General features: G+C 41.5%; 1 protein-coding gene across 1 annotated transcript in view; it reads left to right on the top strand.

The window, feature by feature from the left end:
- Nucleotides 1-4,943: 4,943 nt before the first annotated feature.
- ADAM22 (ADAM metallopeptidase domain 22) overlaps nt 4,944-24,543 on the top strand; it is a gene marked incomplete at both ends in the record, with an annotated part of 132,955 nt that continues 113,355 nt past the window's right edge. Inside the window, 3 exons of the mRNA XM_082309222.1 lie at nt 4,944-5,001; nt 5,155-5,315; nt 22,157-22,233. Of these exons, the coding sequence (XP_082165348.1) occupies nt 4,944-5,001; nt 5,155-5,315; nt 22,157-22,233 (296 nt within the window). The remainder of the gene's footprint in view (nt 5,002-5,154; nt 5,316-22,156; nt 22,234-24,543) is intronic.

The raw sequence follows: 24,543 nt of genomic DNA, 5'->3' as shown, positions 1-24,543 counted from the left end.
CTTCTGGCCACAGAAAGATGCATGAATCTCGTTCTGTATCCTGCATTCCGGTTGGTTTAGCGGAGTAGCTATTTAGCTTGTTTCTGAGGATAATTTTAACAACTAACCTCCCTGACATACTTTAGGGGTTACTACAGAAGATCTAACTTGGAAGCTCCTAAGTGAATACAAGTTTTGTATGTTGTAAAACGTGCATGAGATCTCTGAACGTGTTTTACTTTACTGGTGCCCTGCCTTCCAAACCACTTGCCACTGAGCCAAATGATTCTTTTTTTATATATGATAAATAAAAATCTTAGCTTTCTTCTGAGAAACTGCCAATACTAGACCATAGTTGCAGTTACCCAGCCCAATCTCCTGATTCCAAGAGTGGTGAGCAGTGGTCACAAGAAGCGCAAAAAGGATCCCGTGCAATGACTAGATGTGGGGTAAAACCCCCAACCAAAAAATCCTATTTGTAAACTTGTAATAAAAAACCGGACAAAGCTGATGCACTTTTATCCAAAACGGGCTGTTCCTTGCTGCAGGTCTGGATGTTCTCTCAGCCTGTAAGAACGTCCTGTCCCTCTTGATGCCGACAGTGTCGAAAGATTTCATCAACAACCCAAGTAAAGACTTCAATGTTTAATTAAAGCATATTTCTTCTTATCAGCTTTGAATTTACTAGGGTTTAATTCAATTGACTGTCCTCTTATTCACACCATGCTGCCAGGAAAACAAAAAGCACCAGCTTACTTTCTCTATACCACCTATATATCATTTTATTGTGCTCCTGTCTGTCCATCACCATCCCGAACAATCCTAATCTTTCTGGTTTCTGTCACTGTCTTTCTCTGAACCTTCCAACGTCCTCGCTGGGAAGGGCTGGTGCAGTGCTCCAGATCAGGCTGTACCTCCAATTTAATGTCAAAAGGGGTTCTGTGTGATGTACTCTTTATTTAGATTACAATTGCACACGCTTCCTTTTTTGAGGTAATATTCATGCTCTGAACTAAATAACAAGAAAAGTCAAATATTTTTATGTACATTAGTCAGAAAGTCGCTGCTGTAGATGCACACTCATGCAGTCAAAATGGACTGTTGACTGTAATTGGACATGTAGCTGGTACTGATACAAGAAAATTTAATTACCATGTATTCAGAATGTAAATGTGTTTTTCACTTGGAAACATTTAGGGCAGTACACTTATGGTAATAGTGGCCTGATGAATAGAGACAATTACAAAATATTCACAGATCTGCCTTTGATTGGGAAAAAGTCTTAATATGATTTTTAGAAACTTAATAAATCATGATAGAATATCGACCGCTGAGAATGCGTTTGTTAAACAGTGCCCTAGATTTCAGTTACAATCTACTATATTTGAGAACACAAAAGTTGCTGTGTGTGGGGAGAAGAGTTTTACTTTCCGCAGTATTAAGTTGCTGTAATGTTCTGTAATTGCAGTTAGTGTTATTTTCCATCATGTCTATGCATACACAAGGCTCCATTGTGTATTCCTCAAAGCAGAAAATTTAGATTTTATTAAAATTATAAAAATACAAAGCAATTTCTGTAGGTTTTTTAGCATTTAAAAATGTGTTACTCTTTCAGCATTTTAAATGACCAAGATGGTGAAAGGTCTTGAGGGTAAGATTTACGAGGAGCGGCTGAGGTCACTTGGTTTGCTCAGCTTAAAGAAGAGAAGGCTGAGGGGTGACCTCATCGCAGCCTACAGCTTCCTCAAGGGGGGCAGCGGAGGGCGAGATGCTGATCTCCTCTCTCTGGTGACCAGTGATAGGACACGAGGAAATGGAATGAAGCTGCATCAGGGCAAGTTCAGGTTGGACATTAGGAAAAGGTTCTTCACTGAGAGGGTGGTCGGTCACTGGAACAGGCTCCTCAGGGAAGCGGGCACAGCACCAAGCCTGTCAGAGTTCAAGGAGTATCTGGACAACGCTCTTAGTCATATGGTGTAATTTTAGGTAGTCCTGTGAGGAGCAGTGAATTGGACTCAATGATCCTTATGGGTCCCTTCCAACTTGAGATATTCTTTGATTTGCTGGAAGAAGAAAAAAATCTGCCCCTTGATGTGAAAGGGCTCGTTGCTCAGAGGTGGACCGTCTCCCACAGTCTTGAGCAATGCCAAGGAGCTTCCAGTGAGGTAAGACTGGGAAGTGAATATTGATGTTCTCTGCATGATTTCCCAAACAAACTTGGAAAAGCCATCAATAAATTAAAATATTATTTCTCTGAAGGATTAAACCTGTCAAATCATCCATTTCTAATCACCCATTTCTAATCAATGTGTACAATAAAAGAGGACTTCAGAAGTGCAGATCAGGATTTCCTTCATTGTGATTTAGATCCTTCAATGTGATATAGAAAATTTCTGCAATTTATTTAAGCCTTCTCTTTTGAATTAATCTCCAGTATTTATCATAGAAGTCTTTTCCTAGCCAAATGGTAGAAGGGTGTAAATGAGAGGTTTGCAAGGAGAGAGACGCAAAAACTTTTACGGCTGTTTTGGCTAATCATTTCTAGCACACACGCTTTCAGAATGCCTTTATCTTTGTATTAGTTGGCTGTATTTCTAAAAACAGTTTTAAAAATTATTCTTAAAATTAGTGAAGAGTTTGACCAAAATAGAGTTGGCATGCTAAAAAAGTGCTGTATTGATGAAGCTACTCTGATCATACCTCACCACATCCCTTGAGCCCACAGACTGGATAAGACTCTGCAGTCGTAGTCATTAGCTTAAAGCAGCCATGCCTTGGCTGGTGCCGGGTTGGTGAACCCTCCACGTGTGACATTGACACCAAATCCCTCAGCATTTCTGGACAATGGTAATGAATGGCAAGAGAAAAAGGAAATATATAATGTACCGATCCAGGACTGCGTATCTACTGCGTAACGGGTGTAATACATACCCAATGCCATGAATTCTCACAGAAATACTGACACAAGAAGCTGTGGAATAGCGTGCCAGTGGGGACAGTTTGGTCTAACTGAAAGAACTGTAGAGGCTGGCTGCAGCCCGAAATGTAAAGATTTATGACTTTTGAAAAAAGACTGAAACATCATATTATAGTACTGCTTTTTCTCTCTATAAACAGCACTTCCTCGTTTTCTTTGCCCCCCCCCCCCCCCCCCCCCCGCCCGTGGTCCTTTCGCTACCCTGCAGCAGAGTTTCATAAGCTAATTGTGCTGTTTGAGCAAATGCTGGAGGATTTAATGGATACTTGGAGGGAATATTCTGTCTTGCCTGTAGTGCGTGACTGCAGTGTAAGCAGGACAGTGCAAAACTTACTAGCCACTTTCTCCTCAAAGTTGATATATATTCCCAGATGCAATATTGTGCCCTTAAAATGCCTGTCTTGCTCCCGTCTTCAGCTTGTTGAACCATCATGTTGCCTGTGTTTTTATATCATGGAAACAAATCAGTGAGAAACTGAATTTCTTTCATGTGTCATCTAATTGCTTCCCTTAATAAGATGATCGATGTAAGTAAGGTAAGAACTACAGAAAAATCAGGCCGGCAGCCCTGACCTTCCCTGGCGGGCACAGGCAGCGGCTGCTGAGCCGCGGTGCCCGGTCCCTCCCGTGGGGAGCCCACGGAAGGCAGCCTGGCAGCCTGAAACGCTCCTAAGAGCAGAAATGGAGGTGTCAGGTGTCCTGACTGTTGCCAGTGCAAGTGATGCATTTAATATTGATCTGCATAATGGTTTTAAGATTATGAAAACAAAGATTTTTTTTTTTGTTCTTTTCATCTTCCAGACTGAATGAGCTGCAGCTTTCGGTGCCATTTACTGTGATGCCACCTCTTTATTATGTGCTTGTAACTGGCGTAAAACCTTGCTGTGGGTGGTTTGACCTCATGTTCTCTTGCATGGGTCAGTATCGAGCTGCATCTGCCACTGTGCTGCTCTGACATTCCTCCTCCTCCCTTGGCTCACCTTAACCGTGTGCCATGGTAGTCCTTCCTATCGCCACATCGGAAAACGATGGGGAAAGGGAAACAATTGCCACTCTTGTCCCATTTTCAAAAAGAACCATAGTTAAGACAGGTGAGATACGCAGGGCTGACAGGCAGTACCGCTGCCCTCGGCTTCCCGGTAGGTGGGAGTGTAGAATTGGGTTGCAGATGCAGCCATCCCTACGCTGAGGGAGAATAACCCTCGCGTTTTGGGGAACGGGCGTCGTGGGGACTCCTCGACACTTCTGCCTCTTGCTTTGGCCTTGCTTTTGCCTCTTGCTTAGTCCAGGAGAGCATGTTGTAACTTGAACTGAATGATTCTGCGCTGTAATCCTTTTCAACTCTCTTTAAGTGCTAGTCCAGCGGAGAAAGAGGGGAGGGAGTGGGAATTTAAGAAAGGCGGAAAAAAGGTCATAGAGAAGGGAAATGGAGGTTTGCTCTGAAAAGGGACACTTCAGGGAGGAGAGAGGGGCTGACGGCAGCAGCCCATCAGAGGAGGGGCGGGGGGCAGTACCAGCAGGGAGGGAGGGAAAAGGCTGCGGCTGCCTCCCCGGAGGGCTCCCGCCTTCCCCGGCGGGACGGGCTGACAGCGAGCGCAAGTTCCGCGGCGGGGGCTCCCTCGGCCCGGGGGCGGGGCGGTAGCGGGGCTGCCCGGCGGGGCGGGGGCGGCTGCGGCCGCTCTGCGGCGCTCCCCGGGCGCCGGGGCTTCCCCGCCGCTCCCGCACCGGTACCTCACGCCCTGGCAGACGACTACATTTCCCAGCACTTCTCTCTTCCAAGCGGGCTCTGCGGGGAGCCTCGCCGGCTCTCGCCATCTCCTTCCCTCGGAGGGGGCTCGGCGCGGCGGCGGGGCGGAGCTCGGCAGCCCCGGCCCCGCGGCAGCCGCGGCCCCGCAGCCCCCCCCGCCCCGTGCAGGCGCGGAGCCGGCGGCGGAAGCCGGGGCGGCACACGGCGGCGGCGGCGGCGAGCGGGGCGGCGGGCAGCGCCATGCGGGCCGCCGCCTGCCTCCTCTCCCTGGCGCTCTGCGCCCTGCCCGCTGCCCCAGGTGAGTCGCGGCCGCGGGGGCGGCGGTGGGGAGGGGGGGGATGCCGCGCCGAGGGCCGCCGCGGAGCCCCGTGGAAGCGGAGCCCCCGCTGCAGCCTGCGCGCCGCGGGGGGCGAGGGCGCAGCCGGCTGACGGGTGCCTCTCCCCTGGCCAGGAGGCGCCGGGCCGGCGGCGGGGCGGCGGGGCGAGAGCCGCTTCGCGGAGCGAGAGAGCATCAGGCCCCTGCGGCTGGTCTCCGGCGGCGGCGAGGGCGGCGGCGGGGCGCGGCGGCCGGCGCTGAGCACCCGGGTGCGGAGCGGCGCGGCGCGGACGCAGGTAAGCGGCGGGCGGGGGCGGGGGGGGCGGCGGGCGGCCGCGGGCAGCTGCGGCCGCGGGCTGGCGGCCCCGGGGGGCGAGGGGTCCGGCCCCGAGCGCGGCAGAGGCGGCGGTGCCGTGTCTCACCCGCACCCCTCCCCGAGCGTGTTTTTACCGCCGAAGGATAACCTTCGTTTCAAAGCGTTGCCCGGTGAAACGCGCGGCTCGTTTTGCCGGAGGAGCCCTGGGAACGCCAGCCCTACTGCAGCAGCGCTCGGAGGAGTTAAAATGGTCCCTGCGCCTGTTGGTGCCCTCCCCCGGCGTCGGCGGGGCTGGGGGCCGGCGGAGCCCGCTGCCTGCGGCTGCCGGTGCCTCGGGCAGCCTCAAAATGAAAGTTGCGGTGCCTTTGCGACAGCGGGAGTCGGAGCGCTGCGGCTTCGTTTCGGCTTCTGGCTGAAGTGTGGGCAGGGTGGGTTTGTGCTCTGTGGGCTCGAGTGTGTTTTTAAAAATAGAAATTGGAAATGGGAAGGGAGTTGCATGAAATACAACATGTGAACTTAACGTAGCAATTTAACTTGCCTATTATTACCCAAACTGGGGTATGTTTTCAGGTTTCTGTTCTATGAAGACCAGTCCCTATAGCTTTTAACAAATAGCTATCCCAATTTATATTAAAATACAGTGATTTTGATCTTGATCACTAAGCATCATATTTGAGGTGGTACATGGCTGTTATATCTAAAGGAAAGAAACGTTGACTCTATGCTGTTTAGATGAAGAACACAAAAAACTTGTGCATTTGAGGTAACTGCTGACATCCAAGATGAGTTGCAGGCCTCTGTCTCCTCCTTTTCCAATTGCCTACTGTCCATTTAAGAAAAAAAACAGCTGAAAAAATTCTCAGCTTTCTTTTTTTGTAATCCATAAAGTGTAAGCACTGACAGCTTGCATTCTTTTTTTGTAGTTAAATAATAAACACTTTTCATAGCCTATTATTTGCCTCTGAACGTAGCTTATTCTATGTAAAGGTTTTTCAGATGTGAAGGCCATATTTATAGTACAGTAAAATACGATTCTAAAAGTTCCAAAATGGGTGCTTTGCTTAAAAAAGAAAAAAAAAAATCCTCTCAGCATTTCAGGATTCTTTGAAGACCCTTGGACGTTCACAAGTTCAAATGCTATGTGACATGTCTGTTTAAAAAGTAGTAATGGTTGCTTTTGGATCTAGTATTAGGATTCAAATGCTGGTCTTGAAGAACACGTTGTTAATTCATGGGTTTTGTTTTTCTGAATGTCTCAAATTTATGCACCAAATCTTACGCACATAAAATTTTTTCAAGTCATCCTCATTTAGTTAAGCTCTTGGTCAGTATTAGCGTTAATCCAACCAGAAAAGAGTGTGACACTGGTGGGTTAAAAAGGATTAAATGCATTTGTTTCACAACGGTCTCCACACTAAACTGAGCGTAAATGTTTAAAGCTCTATGTGCAACTGCAACTTTTCCTCCTGATTAAGAAGTTTCCCTCTGCTGCTTAAAATATCCACAGCCTCTCCCATGGTATCTGATGGTTGTTACCCACTGAAGGATGCAGTAGCTGGTAGTGATTTGGAGGAAGAAGATTACAAAGCAAAAGCAGGCCAAACCGAGTGGAGCAGTACCGATTTTCTGTGCTTCTCGCACAGGGCATGGTTGCATCCTAATTGCAGGATGCTGCATCCTTTGCCCGGAGATCTGAGTCAGCTCGGCAGTAACGGACCAGCAGCGTGGCTGCCTTTGCTTCACTGAGGTTTTGTAGAAGCTGCATTTAGTAAGGTGTTTTTGCAGTAATAACATTAACTATTGCAGCTGAGTAATTTAATATCCTGACTCTTAAAGTCTAGCATCCCATAAGAAAACCAACACCCTTACCTCTGCCAGAATGCTTATCAAAGTTATGGACTGAGTTAACTTTTATGGTTGCTTTTGGGTGGCTGTTAAAAGTCACATGAAGTATAAAGATACAAAGTGCTGTATTCTGCTCACCCATGCCTGCCCTGAAGAGTTAACAGTCCAAGATCAGTGGCATATAAAGGGTAGGGGAACAGAGGTGCACTCTCCATCAATAAAATTTTCCTATGTATTTGTTTCATGATTAAATACGCTTGGACTGTCTGTGTGCCCTATTCTATCCATTGCTAGTAGTCTTTGGACAGCTGTGTATTACAGTTCGAAAAACTGGTCTTGAATAGATACTTCAAAGCTAATGGCTCTGTGGATTAGTTTAGGGAGGATGTTTCTTGGAGGAGGTTGAAGCATTCAAGAAGAATCTCTGATGGCTGAAGGACAAGCAGCCATGTCTAGAAAAGCAAAGATACCTCAATGGGATAGTGCAGTCAGAGGACTAGACAATGAGGCTGTAGCTGTTGAATTAATGTAAAACAATGTAATTGTGTTTTGAATTGGATAAAGATAAAAGGAGAGAGAGAGAGATATGAGCTGAAGAGAAGGAAGTCGCATTAAATCGGATCGGATTCCTTTAATTCCTGGATGAAAGCTTTAGCTTCCGAAAGGGCAGAAGTTGTACAAGAGATCCCTCTTATACAAAAGCCTGAGTTTGGGATTGCACAAAGGGAAATGAAGATGGTTGTTCAGGGGAAAGCAGAAGGGAAGCGTGGCCTTCGCAGATCAGGAGTTTCAGAACAGGCTTATAATGGAGTTGAGCCAGAGGAGTGTAATACGAGAAAAGGAGGTGAAAGAAGGGAATTGAATGCAGAAGTGACTGGGAAGTGATGGTTGGCAGATTTCTAAAAATCTGTGGGTTTTTTTCAGCATTTGTTGAGGTCTTTCTCTAGCAACCTCTTTTGTTTTGTTTGTTTGTTTTGGTATTTTTGGGCCATTGCCATAACTATTGGGTGACTTCTCTACATGCATGCTTTACTATTAAATAGTAAAGGAAATAGTCTATTGCTCATCCTAGAAACCCAGAATGTAATTATCTAAGAAATAAAAGCAACGTGCTCACAGCTGTAGTTGTCCAAGATTGCTGGACTTCAGAGCACAGCATAAGGCAAATGTAGGCTATTATATATTCACGTCATTAATGTTTTAACATACAGTATATAGTGGACCTTGGAGAATTCATGTGACTTTGGGTTTCTGCTTTTAATTCTACCATGGAATAGAGTCACTACCAGTATCTGTGACATCCCTGTATTTCAATTTCTCTGTTTCCCAAAGGGGGCCTATTAGCAGCTGCACAGCACTTAATCTAAAGAGTAATCAAGATAAGATATATCTGAGAATATGCTAATATTAATATTATCATTAATGCAATCCAGGATCCTAGCAATGGACACTTAATCTACTGTTGCATAAATAAGCCTATTAGAAGATGAACGTCCTCTATGGCAGCGGCGTTCAGTGAAGGCTAAGCTAAGATTTTTGTGTTTAAAAGAAAGAAAGTTCGTACTGTGGACATTTATAAGGAACCTTTTAGCTCCATGCCTTGACCCATATTTTGCTATTCTAAGAATCACATGGGAAGTCACAAGTTTCTTAATACTTTCCTTTAGTCAATACTGTGCAGGCCTGTTCTTCATTAAAATGTGGGAATGTGTAAGCATTCTTCCCTACTGCCTGTATTCGTTCTTCCACCTGTGAAGGAGAGCAAAACAAAGCACAAAGTATGCCTTTACAAACTTGAGTTTGTACTCTACATCAGCGCCTGATTTGGCAGACCTTTTTCTTCATACTTTTCAGTGGATCAAATGTTCTGGTTGCAAAGATGAGATTGATTTTCTAGCTGGAGATTAGAGTACCAGACCTCTACATGCCTTCACCCAACAGATACCTTCCCTCAACCGTAAGTATACCTTAATAGTGATCTTGCTCTCAGCTGGAGACTGCCACTCAACACCAGCAGAGAAGGGTCCCAATTCTCCTTGAGGCCAGCACTTTGTGGTCATGCTAATAGGTCTGCACACACAATCTGAGGGACGATGTTGTTCATCTTGTGGCTTTCATTGCATTATCCATTTTTGAGATATCTAGGTGTTGATACGGAAATTTGGGAGATTTGCTATGATTTTCAGTGGGAACAAGGTCCTGACTCAATGACCTACTATAGACATAGCTTCACTCATCTCTGCTGGCTGTGCAAAACATTCATAGTATAGCAACTTCTGTTTCTCAACCTGTTTTTCACTTGCTCATTGCCAGTTGTCATGAAGGTACGCTGGATTCCTTCCGAAGGGCTGACCTGGTTGTAGGGAGCCAAGTGTGAAGGGGCTCCAGGAGTGAACTGTGTCTGGAGGTACATGTACATGTTGTTTGTAGTCCAGAGTGACTCAGTAGTTTTCAGCAAAGTATGTAATTGGCTTCCACAGTCTGCATTTCTGAATTGTTTGTGACCAAATGATACAATTCCATGCATCGATTTGGAAGCATGGCTTACAAATTTCTTAAATACCTTCTTATTGCTAATAATCAATTGCAGAGAAGCTCTGCTCTGTCATGCTGAGCTTGCATAGCTCTACTTGCACTTGGAGTTGAAATCTTCATTAGTTATTGAGGTGTTGCCTAGTCTTTGCTATTGGATTCTCTGACTTCTTGGCCTCTCACTTTAGTCTTTGACCAGGATATCCCTATTCTTTGCAGGTGCTTCTGATACTGCTGACTTTGTTTAAAACATTCTGGCTTTCTGTTCTGATGCTGTCAACTTCTGTTGGTATTATAAGTTCCCATGTTTGGTAGCTCAAACAGTTAGAATCTGTGGTTAAAAAATGAGTTCTGACTGTTGAGGGGCTTATAAAACAGCTCTAGATTTTGGGACTGATGGATGATGACTGTTGGAAAGAGAAGTGTCATGAGAAATTGCCCAATTTTAAAAATTCTTTTCTGCCTGCTTAATCAAATGACTGCTGTCTCTTGGAGAAACTTAGGCACAATTTTCAATGAACCTATCGCAAAACCAAAGGGGGATGAAGCTAAATGGGGACTGAGGCAGTAGTGAGCAATAAGAACATGCATTTGGTGTACTGCCAGATTTGGTTTTCTTCCTGTCTTGTTGCTCTTCTCCCTCTTTCCTTAAGGTTTATAAGGTGTTTGGCAAAATGTGTGTGATACTTCACTGTATGTTCAAGGTAAGGAGTTCTGCAATATTCATGTAAGGATGAGATACTTCACCAGCCTAGTGATACTCTATTTTATGAATATGTGAATGACAGTTAAAATATCAAGTCTTTCAATGCAGATCCTGCCTTCCTGAAGAGAAAAAAAAAAGTGCTGAAAGCCAAGCTTTGGTATAGATTGCTGCATGCTGCAAGGGCATTGAGAGTGTCCTTTGATTTCTGATGTAGGAGGGACTTCCAGATACGCCTTTTTGTAAAATATATGTATTCATAGTGTGTTTTGGTATTTCATAGGCAAAGAATATTTCAAATGTCTAATTTATCCTCCTTTGCAAGCTCATTTCAGGAAAGTCTCTCCCCACTTGATAATGAGATTTGCTATGACAGTAAATGAATATGTCCAAAAAATCATCCAGCAAAAAAACTCTGCTAGCTCCTACTTCGGAGTTCATGTTGCAGAAATATCATATCAGGACTCGGATATCGAGGGGTGATTAGAAGACATAGGTATCTTTGAAAATCCTAGTCTGGGTAAAAGAGCTGCATGGGAAGCCTTTGGTTTGTGATATCTTCTCTTGCTTGTGGCATAGCAGGGCTGAAAAGAGAGCTATTCCAAAAGCTATGGCTTAATCTCTTAAAACAGGCTTATATACAGTCATGAAGGATCTTAAAGGCTCAGATGTAACAATCCTTATAGAAAGTGTTTTTGCCAACATTTGCTTGTTGCCATGATCAATGTAGTAACTGCAAAGTCTGCCAGAGAGGCCCTTCCCAGCTCTGGTAATCAATATCTACATTTACTCCTGATCTGTGTTGGTGCTGTTGAGTGCAGGATCAAACTGGAATATTCTTCCTGCCACTGTTTCACTAAGGATACCTGTTTTGGGACCTTTGTTGTAGCTAATGACCTGCTGTAAAGCATTCATGATGCAGAAGTGTGTTGCATTTCAAGTAGCGTCACGATAAATTTTGCTGGGACTATGGAGGAACTACACATGAAGTTAACATTCGCTCTAAAACGTTTGTCACAAGAGCATTATGGATGTACATGTAACACTGTCATGGTAGATCTGGCATTATATTATTGTTCTGGTATTTCAGGTCCCCTTCTTAGTCTTCTCAGTAATTATACTAGTCTTTAAGTGAGTCAAGACTAACAACTTTTCTTAGGGCTCTGCTTGTTAAAACATTATTGCAGTTATCCTGTCAGACACTGCTTAAAGGTCAGTTGAACTCTGTAAAACCTTCAAAAGTCTGATAAGGTTCAGCTTTCTAAATTGTGGGTCCTTCTGTCTAGTGCTGTCTCTGTGCTTTTCCCTCTCAGATCAGGCTCTGCTGAGGTTTGTGGTCCTTCCGCTTACTGCGGCCGCCTCCTGCCAGGTTTCTCTCCCTTGAGAGGACGAGGATCCTTGTCTTCAGCTCCCACAGGTTTGAGCCAAAGCCTCTTCTCCTCCCTGGTAGATTGCCCTTCTGCTTCAGGGGAAGTAGCTCACTGGGCTTTTGTCAGATGATCTGGTTGCCAGCCCAGGCCCATGTCTGTTCTCTGAGTCTGGGTAACTATGGATGTGGAGGGTGAAGTCCAGTACGATCAGAGGATCAAGCCCACTGCTCTTGGACACAGCATTGCGGTGTCTTCCTACACAATATCTCTTTCTCACTCATCTACTGATATGGTTCAGTTTTTTGGTCCCTAAATAATCTTTTTTCAACATGTATTTTCAAGAAACAGTGGTTTTTGGTTTTTTTTTTTTTTTCATTTTAAGCACAACTGCTAAGTTTTACATCTCCAAAAATCACTGTGACTCCCATCCTGTCTCTCTTCTCTCTAGTTTTGACTCTTCCTTTAATTTATTTTAAACTATGTCAAATTTACTATGATTGTCTGGAAAACTTTCAGACAAGAAAGCTTTCTGAGCCCTTCTAGTCATCATCTTCCCTTTGGCTTGCCAGTGGCCTCCTGGGAAGTTTATGGTTATGCTGTTCCAAGGAGATGTCTTTTGGAGTGCATAAAGGATCACAGAGGCCTGTCAGATGAAGTTTTGCTCTTCATAGCCACAGATGCTCCCTGATAGTACTCCTCTGAAGCCATTGCAATATTTGCGTTAATCTGAGGAGGAGAAATCATTGCTGCAGGGATGAACTCCGCAGCAGCAGCTGTGCTGAGCCACAGCCAAGTGTGGAACCATGTCTCTCTCCTCAGATGGAGGCGTGTTCAGTGCAGAGGAGAGCTTTGACCATGGAAGATTGTATCTGTGCAAGCTTTTTAATACTTTAGTGGGGGTCACTGTGTGAGGGAAGGTTATGTTTTTTCCCAGAAATTTTATTGTGTGAGTGCTGAGCAGGAAAGGTGGCTGAAGAGCTGCATGGGAGTGCTGAGCACACGGACAGGGTGGGTTCTGCCAGGCTGTGGTGTGCACTTCCACGATGGGGGTTGGCTGGTTGGGTAAGTTCAAGTGGAAAGCCACTGTCACCTGAAATTAAGGACACGAGTATATAGAAATCAAAGAAAGTGACAAACGATGTAGGGCTGTTTAACTGTTGAGTCAAGAGGAGTCCAACTTGAAAACTGGATTCGTTTAAAGAAGGTTAAGAAGCATGGCATTGCTGCTGAGTATTTGCCATCAGACAGTGAAATTTGGTGATTCCTCTGGTAATAGGACCAGCTCTGATTTGTCTACCTACAGCAAATTCACTTTACAATCTCTTTTTCTCTTTTTTTTTTTTTTTAAAAATCGAAATGAATGTTCCCAAACCACAAAACTGTAGCAAGTGACCACGCTTTAGAAAAAGCATGTTCCAGAATGTAATACTAATACAAGGTTTAGAAAAAGTTTGTGTGGGTAAATGCCTTTTAATGGTGCCTTGATACTGAAAGTGTGATGTATGTGAGCGTGGAGGCTACAGCCCTGACTTAGAGCTCAAAAATTGCCCAGAAGAATAGCAGTATGTAGGAACACGGTCTGTTCCAGAAATGTCTCCTTGGAGTATTTCAGCCCCTGAAATTCTGTGGGAATGAAAAAAAATCCATCAGCTGTTTCAGAAAATATATACGGTGAAAATGTTGATTCATTTTGATCTCCTAGGCTGTATCAAGAGGAAGATGAGTTTTGAATTGTGCTTTTCTCCCACTTTTCAACTTTAAAAGGACTTTGATACTTGAATGTAGAGGGTGAGTCATATTTTAAAAGTATTATTTGTGGACTTGATTGAGCAATGTATTGGCATGCCTAAGAGTCTGCAAGTTTCTTCAAGCCCTTCTTAGCCCATAGTGCTGACAACATGTTAGTAAACTTTTTGCTTTTGCCTGAGAACCGTTTATGGGAAAAGTTACCCATGTTGGTAGGCTCAAGGTGTCAAGGAGTGCTTGCTACTTCCCGTGGGACCAGCTAATCTTTTGGTAAGCTTTCTTCTGTATACAAATTAAATGCAAGACCCATTGAAAATGTTTGGAATACGTCATTGTGTTGCTGAAAAATGTTTTGGTCGCTAATACTTGTATAAAGGAGCAAAGTTAGCGTGCACTCTTTTTATTTCATTTGAATGCTTTGTTTGTAACGTAAAGGCCGTGTTAATGGAAGGTTTCTGCTGATTCCTCTGGTAGCAGAACTCTGTTCCTTCATTTCTGAAGCCTAGAAGAGATGCTGAAAAGGGGGCCTTTCTCTAAACGTTATTGATTCCTTTCAGAGCTTGGAAAACAGGCAGCTAAAAATGACCTCAAGGCACCATCTGCTTCAGCGAGGGAAATGCCTTCGCTCCTCTTGACTCTTAGATCCATTGAGCTTTCCTTCTTGCCTAAATGGTGTCCTTGAGACAATAGTCCTTTCTACAGCTGAATGACACACTGATCCAGATGGCTTCATCCTCAAGGGCTGCTTACGGCGCGTGCGTTGCTACCCTTGTTGTGTGTTCTCTCCCCCTGCAGATGCGTTGTGCTTTGGTTGTTTGCCTCACGCTGCAGCTGTGCACACGCAGTGGCTCATGTGGGTTCTGCCCACTCCAAACTGCCAGGCATCCTCAGGAGAGGGGGTATTTCACTGAAGAGAGATTTTCCTTGAGTCCTTTCCCTCTGACCTCATGCTTCTTCACAAGGAAGTCGGTTCACCGTCTAGTTGCGCAGTCAAGTCCTGTAGTATCTAGTGAGACACATGGAACACATTGCTCTACCGCTGTTCTATCTAGCATTGCTCTTTGTGGTACATCTGACCCTCTGAAACCTACCGTCGCTGTGGGGGGCGATGGAAGCTGCGGTGTCCCTGTGTCACAGTGTCAGTCTCTGTTTGCTCAGCTCCCCAGTCTTGGTTTTAGAAGTGCGATCTTCAGTGGTTGTCAAAGCTTTTGTATGAATTATGACAGGAAAATATTCTGAACTTTGCAAGTTTTTACTCATGACTTTCCTTTGTTTCCTATTTGCAACCCAGTACTTTATTAATCACCCTCATAATAACCTATTTTATCATACTTCTCCTAGCCATTAGTCTTCAGTGAAGAACCTTATCAAATGCATTTTAAAAACATGACGTTGAGCAGTCACCAATTTTTCTGGTTTTGCCCCAGCAGCGATATATGTAAGACCTCTTGTACATTAGTTAAGTGGGACCTTTTATACATGAATCTTTGCTGTTTCCCTTTCAGAAAAAGAAAAAAAAAAAACAAACCAAAAATGGGAACATGGCTTCCCAAAAGTTCTTGCAGTTCTTCCTTTCAGTGGGATATGAAGACTTTTACAACAACAGAAGTTACAGTAATTAGTCTCGTAGGAAATCAAAAGTTATAACTAAAATTTTCTTAAAGTCAAACTAACATAATCTTCTATACATAAAAGCACAGCAAGTATAAGATCTGGCACCACGGGTTTTTCTGGTGCTGGAAACGAGTGTTAGATTGCCTCTTGGGAAGCAGCATCTTGCCCATTCAGTTACTTAAATTTGTCCTTTTAGATCTGTGAGATCAAATGGTAGTTCATGCTAAATTTGCTAGCAGTGACAGCTTGATAGTTTTCCTGTCTTCATTGCTCCATCGTTTAACCTTGGGTGAATTTTTGAGAAAGATGAAGCCGAGGGAAGGAAGGAGAGCAAGAAGAGAAGTTTGCAGGAGAAAATAAGAATTATTTTTACTTAGTCAGTTTATTGTAACTGTTCAAAGATGCGCATGGCTTTGGAGTGTTGTGTGAAAGTCTAGAGTGAGATGCAGGAGCAGATATAGCCGAGTCCATCAGAGCTCTGCGTTGTATCTCTGTAGGACCTCTGAAGGATCCCTGCTGCTACCCAGGTATTGGATCTGCAGTAGTGATACCTGCGTAATACATTGCATCAGTTTGTGCTCAGGTTTCCTTTTTCCTGGTGCTGTTCCCCTCATCCATGTTTCTGAGGACCTCTTTTACTTTACCATATTGAGTAAATCCAAACAGCCTCTGATTTCAAAACTGCAAATAAAGAGTTTTTTTGTTTGTTTGTTTTTTACTATTGAGAAGAACGATTACTGGCATTTTAGAGGTACAAGGAGGCCTTGCTTCTGACTCTGATTTCATTGATAGTATGATGTTTATGCAGAGAAAAGCTATTTTAGGTCATGTTTACGACTTTGTCAAGATCTTCATCTGCTGAGAGCTGGCAAAACCACACCAAAGTGAACTGGGCCATGGCACTGTGCTCGGGCTGATGGTGTTTAGCTCTCCCTCTGCCCCACCCTCATTTGGCACAGCAAACAGATATGTGATCCAGGATTCAAAAATGAACATGGACCTCTTAAAATCTCTTCTTATTTCTAGCTTTTCCTCAGAATAAATGACTTATTTACTAAATGTACCCCAAAGAGGCAGCTGTAAAAGCCTTTTCATCAAACCATGATTCTATTCTGCAGTTTTTTCATTAAATAACTTTTTTTTTTTTTTTCCCCCCTAAAGAAAGCCCCATAGATATTTAGATTTATGCATTGGATAAAAAGAGAGAGCTTGCATGAAAAATGGCAAATAATGATGATTAATATAGTAAATGAGTGCCTATAAATATTTTGAGAATGCTAGGGAAAGTAAAAAAGAGATTTTGCAACTCTTTAATATGCTGTGATATGTGAATCCAGTTCAGTGACACTGAACTTTAGATTAAAATTAGATATTTGCAAATGGCAACAGAGAGGGTCTGAGGAAATCATATTACATTTATGTTTTGTTTATTTTTTAAAAGTGATTCTTTGGCTTGGAGATATTATTAGATCTAGGCTTATTTCTGAATTTTGTCTCTGAGCAAAGTTTGTGTGTTTTGTTTTTTTTTGTTTTTTTTTTTTTTTTTTTCTTCTTCCCAGTGCAAGTAGAAAAGTAAGCTTTTGGACAAATCTCTTATTTTATGTACAGCAACAGTATACTCTGGAATTATTACAACACAACTGAGGATGAAAATTGTACTTTTATAATGTGCACATGTGCTAATTAGCTCTATATTCCTCTACTGTAGCATAAATTTATGATTGTTTTCAAAACAACAGTTACAATTCTTTTTAGGTAAATCTACATAAAAATATTAATATATTTTTCATTTAATTTCATGAATGTATGTATTTTGATTTCCCATGGACTTGCCTGTGTCCTTACTAAACTTAAGAAACAATCATTTCATACATACTTCGGATTGTTAACAAGCTGAAGTTTTGGTTTTCCCATTAAATGGAGGGGGTGAAATTAAATTAATAGCTAAGGAATCTGTTATTTTGTAAATGTGACTGTCCCAGGGTGTCTGCTATAAAACCTCACTGTTCTTACAAGCTTTGAAGCATAGCTTTTAAGTTCTCTCTTGCTATAACACTCTGTATTATATTCTCTCTTGATTCTCTTGACGCTTTTCTTCCGAGTCTACGAATTCGATCAGAATCTTTTAATTAGAAACCACAATGCTATAAATAGTAGTAAATATAAAATTCCTTACATCAAAGTGCAAGCATATAAGTAGGATTTTCTCATCAATCTTTTTTTTTTTTTAAAAGACATTATTTTGATAGAAATTATTGTTATCTCTTCCAGAAAACTTACTAAAAAACATCTAAGTGCTTTATGCAGGATGCTTCTGAAGTAAGAAACGTGTATTATGAGGAACTGCACATTATATCGCAATATATTTTTAATTCTCTTTTTTCTTATTTTAATGGGGAAAAATATTAGTCATTGTGTTACTATGCTGCTTTCAACACCCAACTAATTATACACGATGTGAGGAAAATTTCTAAAATATTTTTTCAAAATTCTTGTTAGTTTGATTATAAAGAAAATGTGTAGTGCGTTGTGTTTCACTGGTGGTTAAAATATTTGACCTGTTTGAAATTAAAATCTTCCAAGTGTATTTAAGGTTACCTACAGTACAGTGCAATGAGGATTACCATTGATCTGCAATGGTTGGCGTTGGTTGTAGTTTATGTAGGTGTATTCCCTTTGGAGAGATGCTGGTTCTTCAGGGCCAGTTTCTGGAGAAGGCTGATCCCCAGCGGGGTACTGAAGGGACTGTATCAAAAATCATCATTATTCTGTTGTGTTTGTTTGTAATAATAAAGAGTTGTACTTGCTACCGATTGCCCGTCTCCTCTGTTACTGCAGTGATCCCTAAAGCATAGAGCAGGTGACTGAAAATAATTGGAATCATAGCCCTCTTGGTTTGGCAGGAAGGTTTGCATGCCACTTTTTGTTTTTCTAGAATTCAAGCTTTTCATATTTGTTTTAGATAAAATATTTTTGTGCTTAGTGATTTGAAATAATCCTTTCCACTCCATTTATTTTTCATTCCTTTCAGACATTAACTGAGATGCTTAAACTTTGCAGTCTTCGACAAAAGCTAGCTCTCCCATGGTTGCACTGGATACATGGGTTACTTAGTGTTTTCTGTAGGGGGGCTTGCAGGGTAGTACACTTTATATGCCACTAGAAATTGCATCTGAAAGTACTGCAGGTAATTTCAGAGTTGTTATTGATACTTTCCTTCTTCAGCTGCATGCCATTAAAATTTTGGAACTTTTTGATTGTTTCGGATGCACAGATACTGCACTTTTCCATTAAGTTGTTGGATTCTCCTTTCCTGGCTCTTGTTCATGTTCTGCATTGAGTGCATCTCTCCTGGTCTCCAAGAACACCCGTTTTATGACTCAGTTGTCAGCCATCAATGGTTGTTGAAAAAGCCTCGAATTTTCTGAGAAAGTTCCTTGGTTTGAGAACGGAATGACATAATTGATTGTCTTGCTTCAGTGGTTTAGAGGAGCCTTTGCAGGTGTCTTTCTTGTTACTTCTGCTTGAATGAGATGTTAGAGATGGCATAAAAGTACTTATTTCCTTTCTTTGGGTTCTTTTATTGACATATGTCTATGAATCCAAGCTTCCCTTTCAGCTGGCTATTATACCTATTCACTGAGCAGGCAGGTAGATGTGCTTAAAAATAATGTAGAGCCAAGATTTTTTAAAATCCATTTCTTTATTTCGTGTTTTTTAACCAGGTACTCAGAAGAATTGTTATCCTAAAGAATGTAGTGGCTGGCACTCTTAAGGTGCAGTTTTTTGTTACGCTGAATGTTAGCTGTCATTGAAAAGGGGAATCTGTCTCCCTCTTCATTCTCTCTTGCATGTCCCCTCCAGCTTCTTTCCATCACATCTAGTCATGGTGTGACTATATAGCTTATTTGGATCAACTTGTCTGTTCGAGAGAAAACGGATCCACTCCAAGTAATGATTAATTTTCTGATGCTGATCTGACTTTCTGGGCAGTCACACGAGCCGCCAAGGGAGAGCAGGTGGGAACACATGGCCAGGATGGGGCAGAACTGTCTGATTTCGGCAGGAGCCCACAGTGTGCGGTGTTGCAGTGTATTACAGCTGTGTATCAGGGTTGAAGGTTTCTTTGAATCTGGAAGGGCTGCAATTTCTGGAAAGGGCTGAGTTTGTCTGGCTATCCAAAATGTGCATATTCGTATCTCAATAGGTTTGAGATACACTTGAGAGATGCTTGATTACATTTGAGCTTAAACTTAATGGTGAGCTTCCAGGGTTTGCACCACTTGTCTTGGGGGTGGGTACATCTGTGTAATGTTTTTCATCGTAATTTATTAACAAGTATTTTCTCCCTTAAATCCACATTAACAACTTCTGTCAGGGAATAACTGTGGTCCAGGGTCACCTCAGAAATACATTAGCCTTGTAATTGTTTATCTCAGAGACATGTTCAAGGGAGGAAATTTCCCAGACCAAATCAATATGGTGCAATATACCTAGCAGTTAAAAACCAAACCAAACAAAAAAAATGGTAGTCATTTTTGCTCTTACAGTGAATGAGGTGAATATGTTTTAATGACAAATGCTACATTTAATAGATGTATATTTGGAAATTAAAGTGAGGCTTTTTATATTCTTCCTTACTGATGAATTCTCTTTCGGTACCAGCATATTGTCATACAGAAGACTTGGTTATGCTGTATATACAGATCTAAATGATGGTATATGTAGCTATGTTGTTAACAAACAGAAATAATAAAGTGCTGTAGAATGTTCTTTGCGTTTAATAATATAATGATGAAAAGCGGACAGCTGGGCTGCCATTACTCCTGTGATCAGAAAGTGGTTGTTGTGGTGCAGGTAGGTAAATGAAAGTTAGTTAAGGTTAGCAAATATGCTGCAGTGGAACAAGGGAATGACCAAACTAGTGTTGGCCCTTAGTACCTTACTCGGCTCTTGGCCTGTTACATCCTCTTCATGAGCAGCAGCCTAAAAATTCACAACTAGCAAGAGAAGGTGGAATTTAAAAATCATTCAAAGCAAACTCTGCTGCCTGAGAGCTGGAAAAGAAATGCCAATGCTAATGTGATAATTTGTTGATGGTTGTTTTTGCTATATTTGTGGTTGCGCTAGCTGCTGCAGGCCAGAAACAGCTACATGGCGGTCCTGTGTGTGGGTGGCTGTACGTGCTGTGGGTGTCCGTTGTTGCCTTACAGGTACCAGCCAGCTGTGTCACGGGTCATTTGGGACTAGCTTGAATCCCTTAATTTCAAAAAGTGATCAAAATGGGTGATGTGAGGAAATTACTGAATTACTGTCTTTTTTTTTTTTTTTTTTTTTAGGCTTTCTGGCCAGAAAGTATGCTTTTAATATTGATGGTAATTAATCACTGAAATTATTTACCCAGATAACGTAAGCTAGGTGTTATATTCAGTTAGTTGGTCAAAGATTATACATTTGTTCAAAAGAGATGCTCTTAAATCATCCAGAAATTACAAGAACCACTTAGTGAAGAACTGTGGACTGTGTTACAAAATAGGTTGGCTGTAATGGGGATAGCTGAAAGGATATCTGACTCTGTGAATTGCATCTACTGAGAGGCCTTCTAAGAAACTTTCCAGTTAATACTGCATCCTTCTAAACTGTACTGTAAATATCTGCAATTTCTCATCAGTCAATTTTGCATGCATATTCAATGCAGTGGTACAGCTAGGCATTTTTATAGAGGGTATTCAGCCTGAGCATCCTCTAATAAGAGAAGCTGTCTTGACTTTTGTTTTTTTGAAAGGAATCAACTCTTTGTAAATATGTATTCATGGTTGTTGTCTTTTTTTATTTATTAATACTTATGCTTATATATATAGGCATAAAAAGAAAATTCTGCTGTAGGGCAACTAAAAACTGTAATAAACAAAAAAGTCATGATTCCCTCAACTTTCCATTTCTTTGTTGCTGTTCTTTTCCAGGGAAACTGGTATTCTCAGCTCTTCTGGATTTAATGCCTATTGAAAGCCTGCCAGTAGTTTTAGAGGGAGTGAATTTGATGATTCACATTATCCCATCCTGTCCTGTGTTTCCCAGAGTTTTCAATAAATCATTTGTTAGAGTTGTACTATCCTGTATTGTATTTATTTAGAGAAGTGTAGTTCAGAGTTGTAAGTGGTTCTTCAGTGTTTCCTCTTAGATTCCTCTGCGTACATGCTTCAAATCTTAATGTGCGGATTTCAATGGAAAGAAAATAAGAACAAAGTTGAGACTGCTCCAAAATGTCTGAAAGTAGCTTTTCTTAGTAATTAGTTAAATAACATGTCTGTTCCATTTCTTGGGAGTTTTCAGGTCTAGAAAGAACTGTTGCGTTTCCATTGGATAGCTGAGTATTTTCTGCCACTACTACTAGAATAAATATTCTGTTTCTGGCAGATCATGAGTTACAAGGTATTCTCATGTTTGTTCTCTATAGGATTGAATGAAAGCAATTAATTTGGGGAAAATAATATGGCAAAGAAAGACAGGAAGATAGACAGATAGATGTTTCTCTAGCACCCATTTTTCTTCGGTTTTAGTGACTGCTCCGGGGGTTGGAGTTTTGGGAGCCTTTTGGAGGAGATGGGTTACAGGGTGGTGAGTCAGAGCTTTACAGAAAATGCAGTTAATCTGATTTTAGCCCATTGCTATCACCTCACTGTATGGGTTTAAATGAGAGTCCATCTGACTGAACAGTTTATTTCACGTAATGTCGGTGAGATTTGTGAGCGTATCCTGGTCTGACCAAACTGGTAATGTCTCAGCTGTTCTCCACTGGTCTGTGTCCAGAGTCAGGTTAAGGAACAAGTAACAGATTCAGAAAACAAATCTCTTATTCATTATCATAGACTGCTTTGTCCATTTCAGTGCAATTTTTTTGGTTAACGGCGTATTGTTAATTAGTAAATATATTTACTTTATGTGTTCACGGATGTGTATGATATGTTTTGTTGTAGCTGAATACTAATTCCAGTCTTTTCGATATTGCAGTCTACCCACATTGCTCGAGCCAGCTTCCAGGTTGATGCTTTTGGATCATCTTTCATCCTAGACGTGACGCTAAACCAGTAAGTGATGACCGTATCTTACTCTACATTTGTTCAAGACCTGGTGCCAATGAAATACCATTTTTCAATGGAGGCTTTAGAGGCTGTATTATAGCACAAATGCTATTTCTAGGTATTGAGTTCATCTGTAGTAGTATATTTCAAGTTCTTTTGTTATTTTCTCAAATACCATTGTAGGCTTTGATACTCCCATTGTTAGTACTTAGTAGCTATTGCAGTGTAACTAACGTTTTAGTGTTATAATTTCATTTGCCGTCTTTTAGTTTACTATAAAGACAAATCACTATACTCACGCAGAGCTTCCTTGGATATTAAGAGATGGAGTTGCTGAAAACTGGTAGCTGTTAGCATTTTAATAACCAAACATAAAGTACTGGAGATACAGCAGTTACACAACAGCTAATCCTCAAAAAAGAATGAGATGGATGGTCGGGAATGAAGTTTTTCTGGCTGCGTTTACAGTCGTTTGCGAACAGAGAAGCATTATAAGGCAGTAGCACACTGTGAACTTCAGTCTATGGGGAAAGACTGAACAATAGTAAACTTAAAGTGAAATCTGGTATGCGTCTTTCAGTAATGAGATTTTGAAGTAGCTTTTTAGCACTGCTGTTTTAAAATAGGAGTTGCTTTGCTTGTCTGCTCTGAAGTGAAAAGAGAATAACTAATATGGTAAAAAAATACTTTCTTAAGTAATTCAGCTCGTAATAATTGAACACAAAGTTGCGTGGTTCAGTGTAAGAGACAAATTGCTCAATTGCTACAAGTTTTTCTGCTATAAAGATGAACCGTTCAGGTTGCAATGGGAGCCACTCAAATTTCAGTTTTTTTTCACTTGTAAGTACATTTTAAACAGTGGCAATTTCTTTATGTGCACTGACGTAAGTTAAAAACCACATGTGAATCCTTGCTGGTTACAGATGGCAGAGACACTGCGCTGCTGGAAGGAAAGGGGAAGAGGCTGGTTTAGAAGTATGATTTTATAACAAATGCATTTTAAAATAATTCTAGAGGAAGAATTTCCTGCTTAAAAGCACCAAGTCCACAACATTGAAGTGTTTGTTGGAAATAGCAGGTTTGTATACATATTTATACCTTACTGAGAGGAGGTTGCACAAACCTGATTTTATTTTGGGTGGCAGATTAATGGTGTGGTCACAGTTAGTTTCTGAAAGGTCAGGATTTTCCTTGTAGTATGAATTTCAGGTCATCTTAATAAAAGTAAACACATTTAATAATGGTATATGAAAAGACAAGTTAAGGATGTCATTTTATGAACTGCAGCAGTTCTCTGTAGGTGGATTTTTTGTTTATGCACATGTGCATATGCACATAACCACAGACACACAAACACTTATGTTTAAAATTTGATTTCTTTTGAGCTGGATCCTATTTTTATGCCATTCTTTTGTCGTCTTTAATGATATTAGACCAGTATTTGTATCAGTAAAACTGTTAAAATGTGTCCTGACTGTTCTTAAGAGTGCTAGAATCCAACTTTAAATATGAACTTTTCCTGAGGAGCTATGCTTTTTACAATGTGAAAAAAAAGTCCTATCACAAATCATGCAAAATGAAAACAAGAAGGCTGCAAGGAAATTAAGATGTTTGGCTTCTATCATGATATTTAAATGAACATTTAAACTGCTGCTGAAATAGGATTTGCAGATCATCATATAAAAAGAGGGCCAAGTATACCGGAGCAACATTTAAAATGTATTCTTAATTATTATTCCTGTGAACAAATCTGTTATATTCAGAAGGCTGTATATATTTTTATTCTCTTCTAATTCTTACTCTCCATATTATATTCTGTATGTATTTTCTAAGGTTCCTGCGAGAAAAGCACTGATTTTTCTGAGGAGTGGTTTGCAAATTTAGCCCACAGTAGCTTTATAATTGAAAAGTAGTTGAATGCTTGAAAGGAGCAAGGTTCAAGATTTTAGGTTTCCTCTGGAAAAAGTATCAGCTTAGTATTTATAACTGAGCCTCTGCTAATATCAAAAGCATGCTGAAGCAGGCCTCTGGTAAAAATAGCTCTTATGCATAATATACATTTGAGGAATGTTAAAGGAAGTATGAGGGACAGAGAGGGGGAAAAATAATTTACAATACATAGGTCGTCGGAAAGGGTGGACCCTACCTGCCTTTGTCAGTCTCCTTTCTTGCAGTATCCCTGTTGTTTAAAGGTTGGTGTGTATGGCTCGTACATCTGAAGATGCCTGAGCATCATCTGTAGTTCCAACGTCAGTGGTGGACAGTCACAGGGAAAGTGTTCATTCTTCCGTATGGTCCCCCAATTTATGGAGGAAA

Source organism: Platalea leucorodia (genome assembly GCF_965183815.1).
Source record: "Platalea leucorodia genome assembly, chromosome: 1".
Classification (NCBI taxonomy): domain Eukaryota; kingdom Metazoa; phylum Chordata; class Aves; order Pelecaniformes; family Threskiornithidae; genus Platalea; species Platalea leucorodia.
This window is presented reverse-complemented; position numbering and strand designations above follow the sequence as displayed.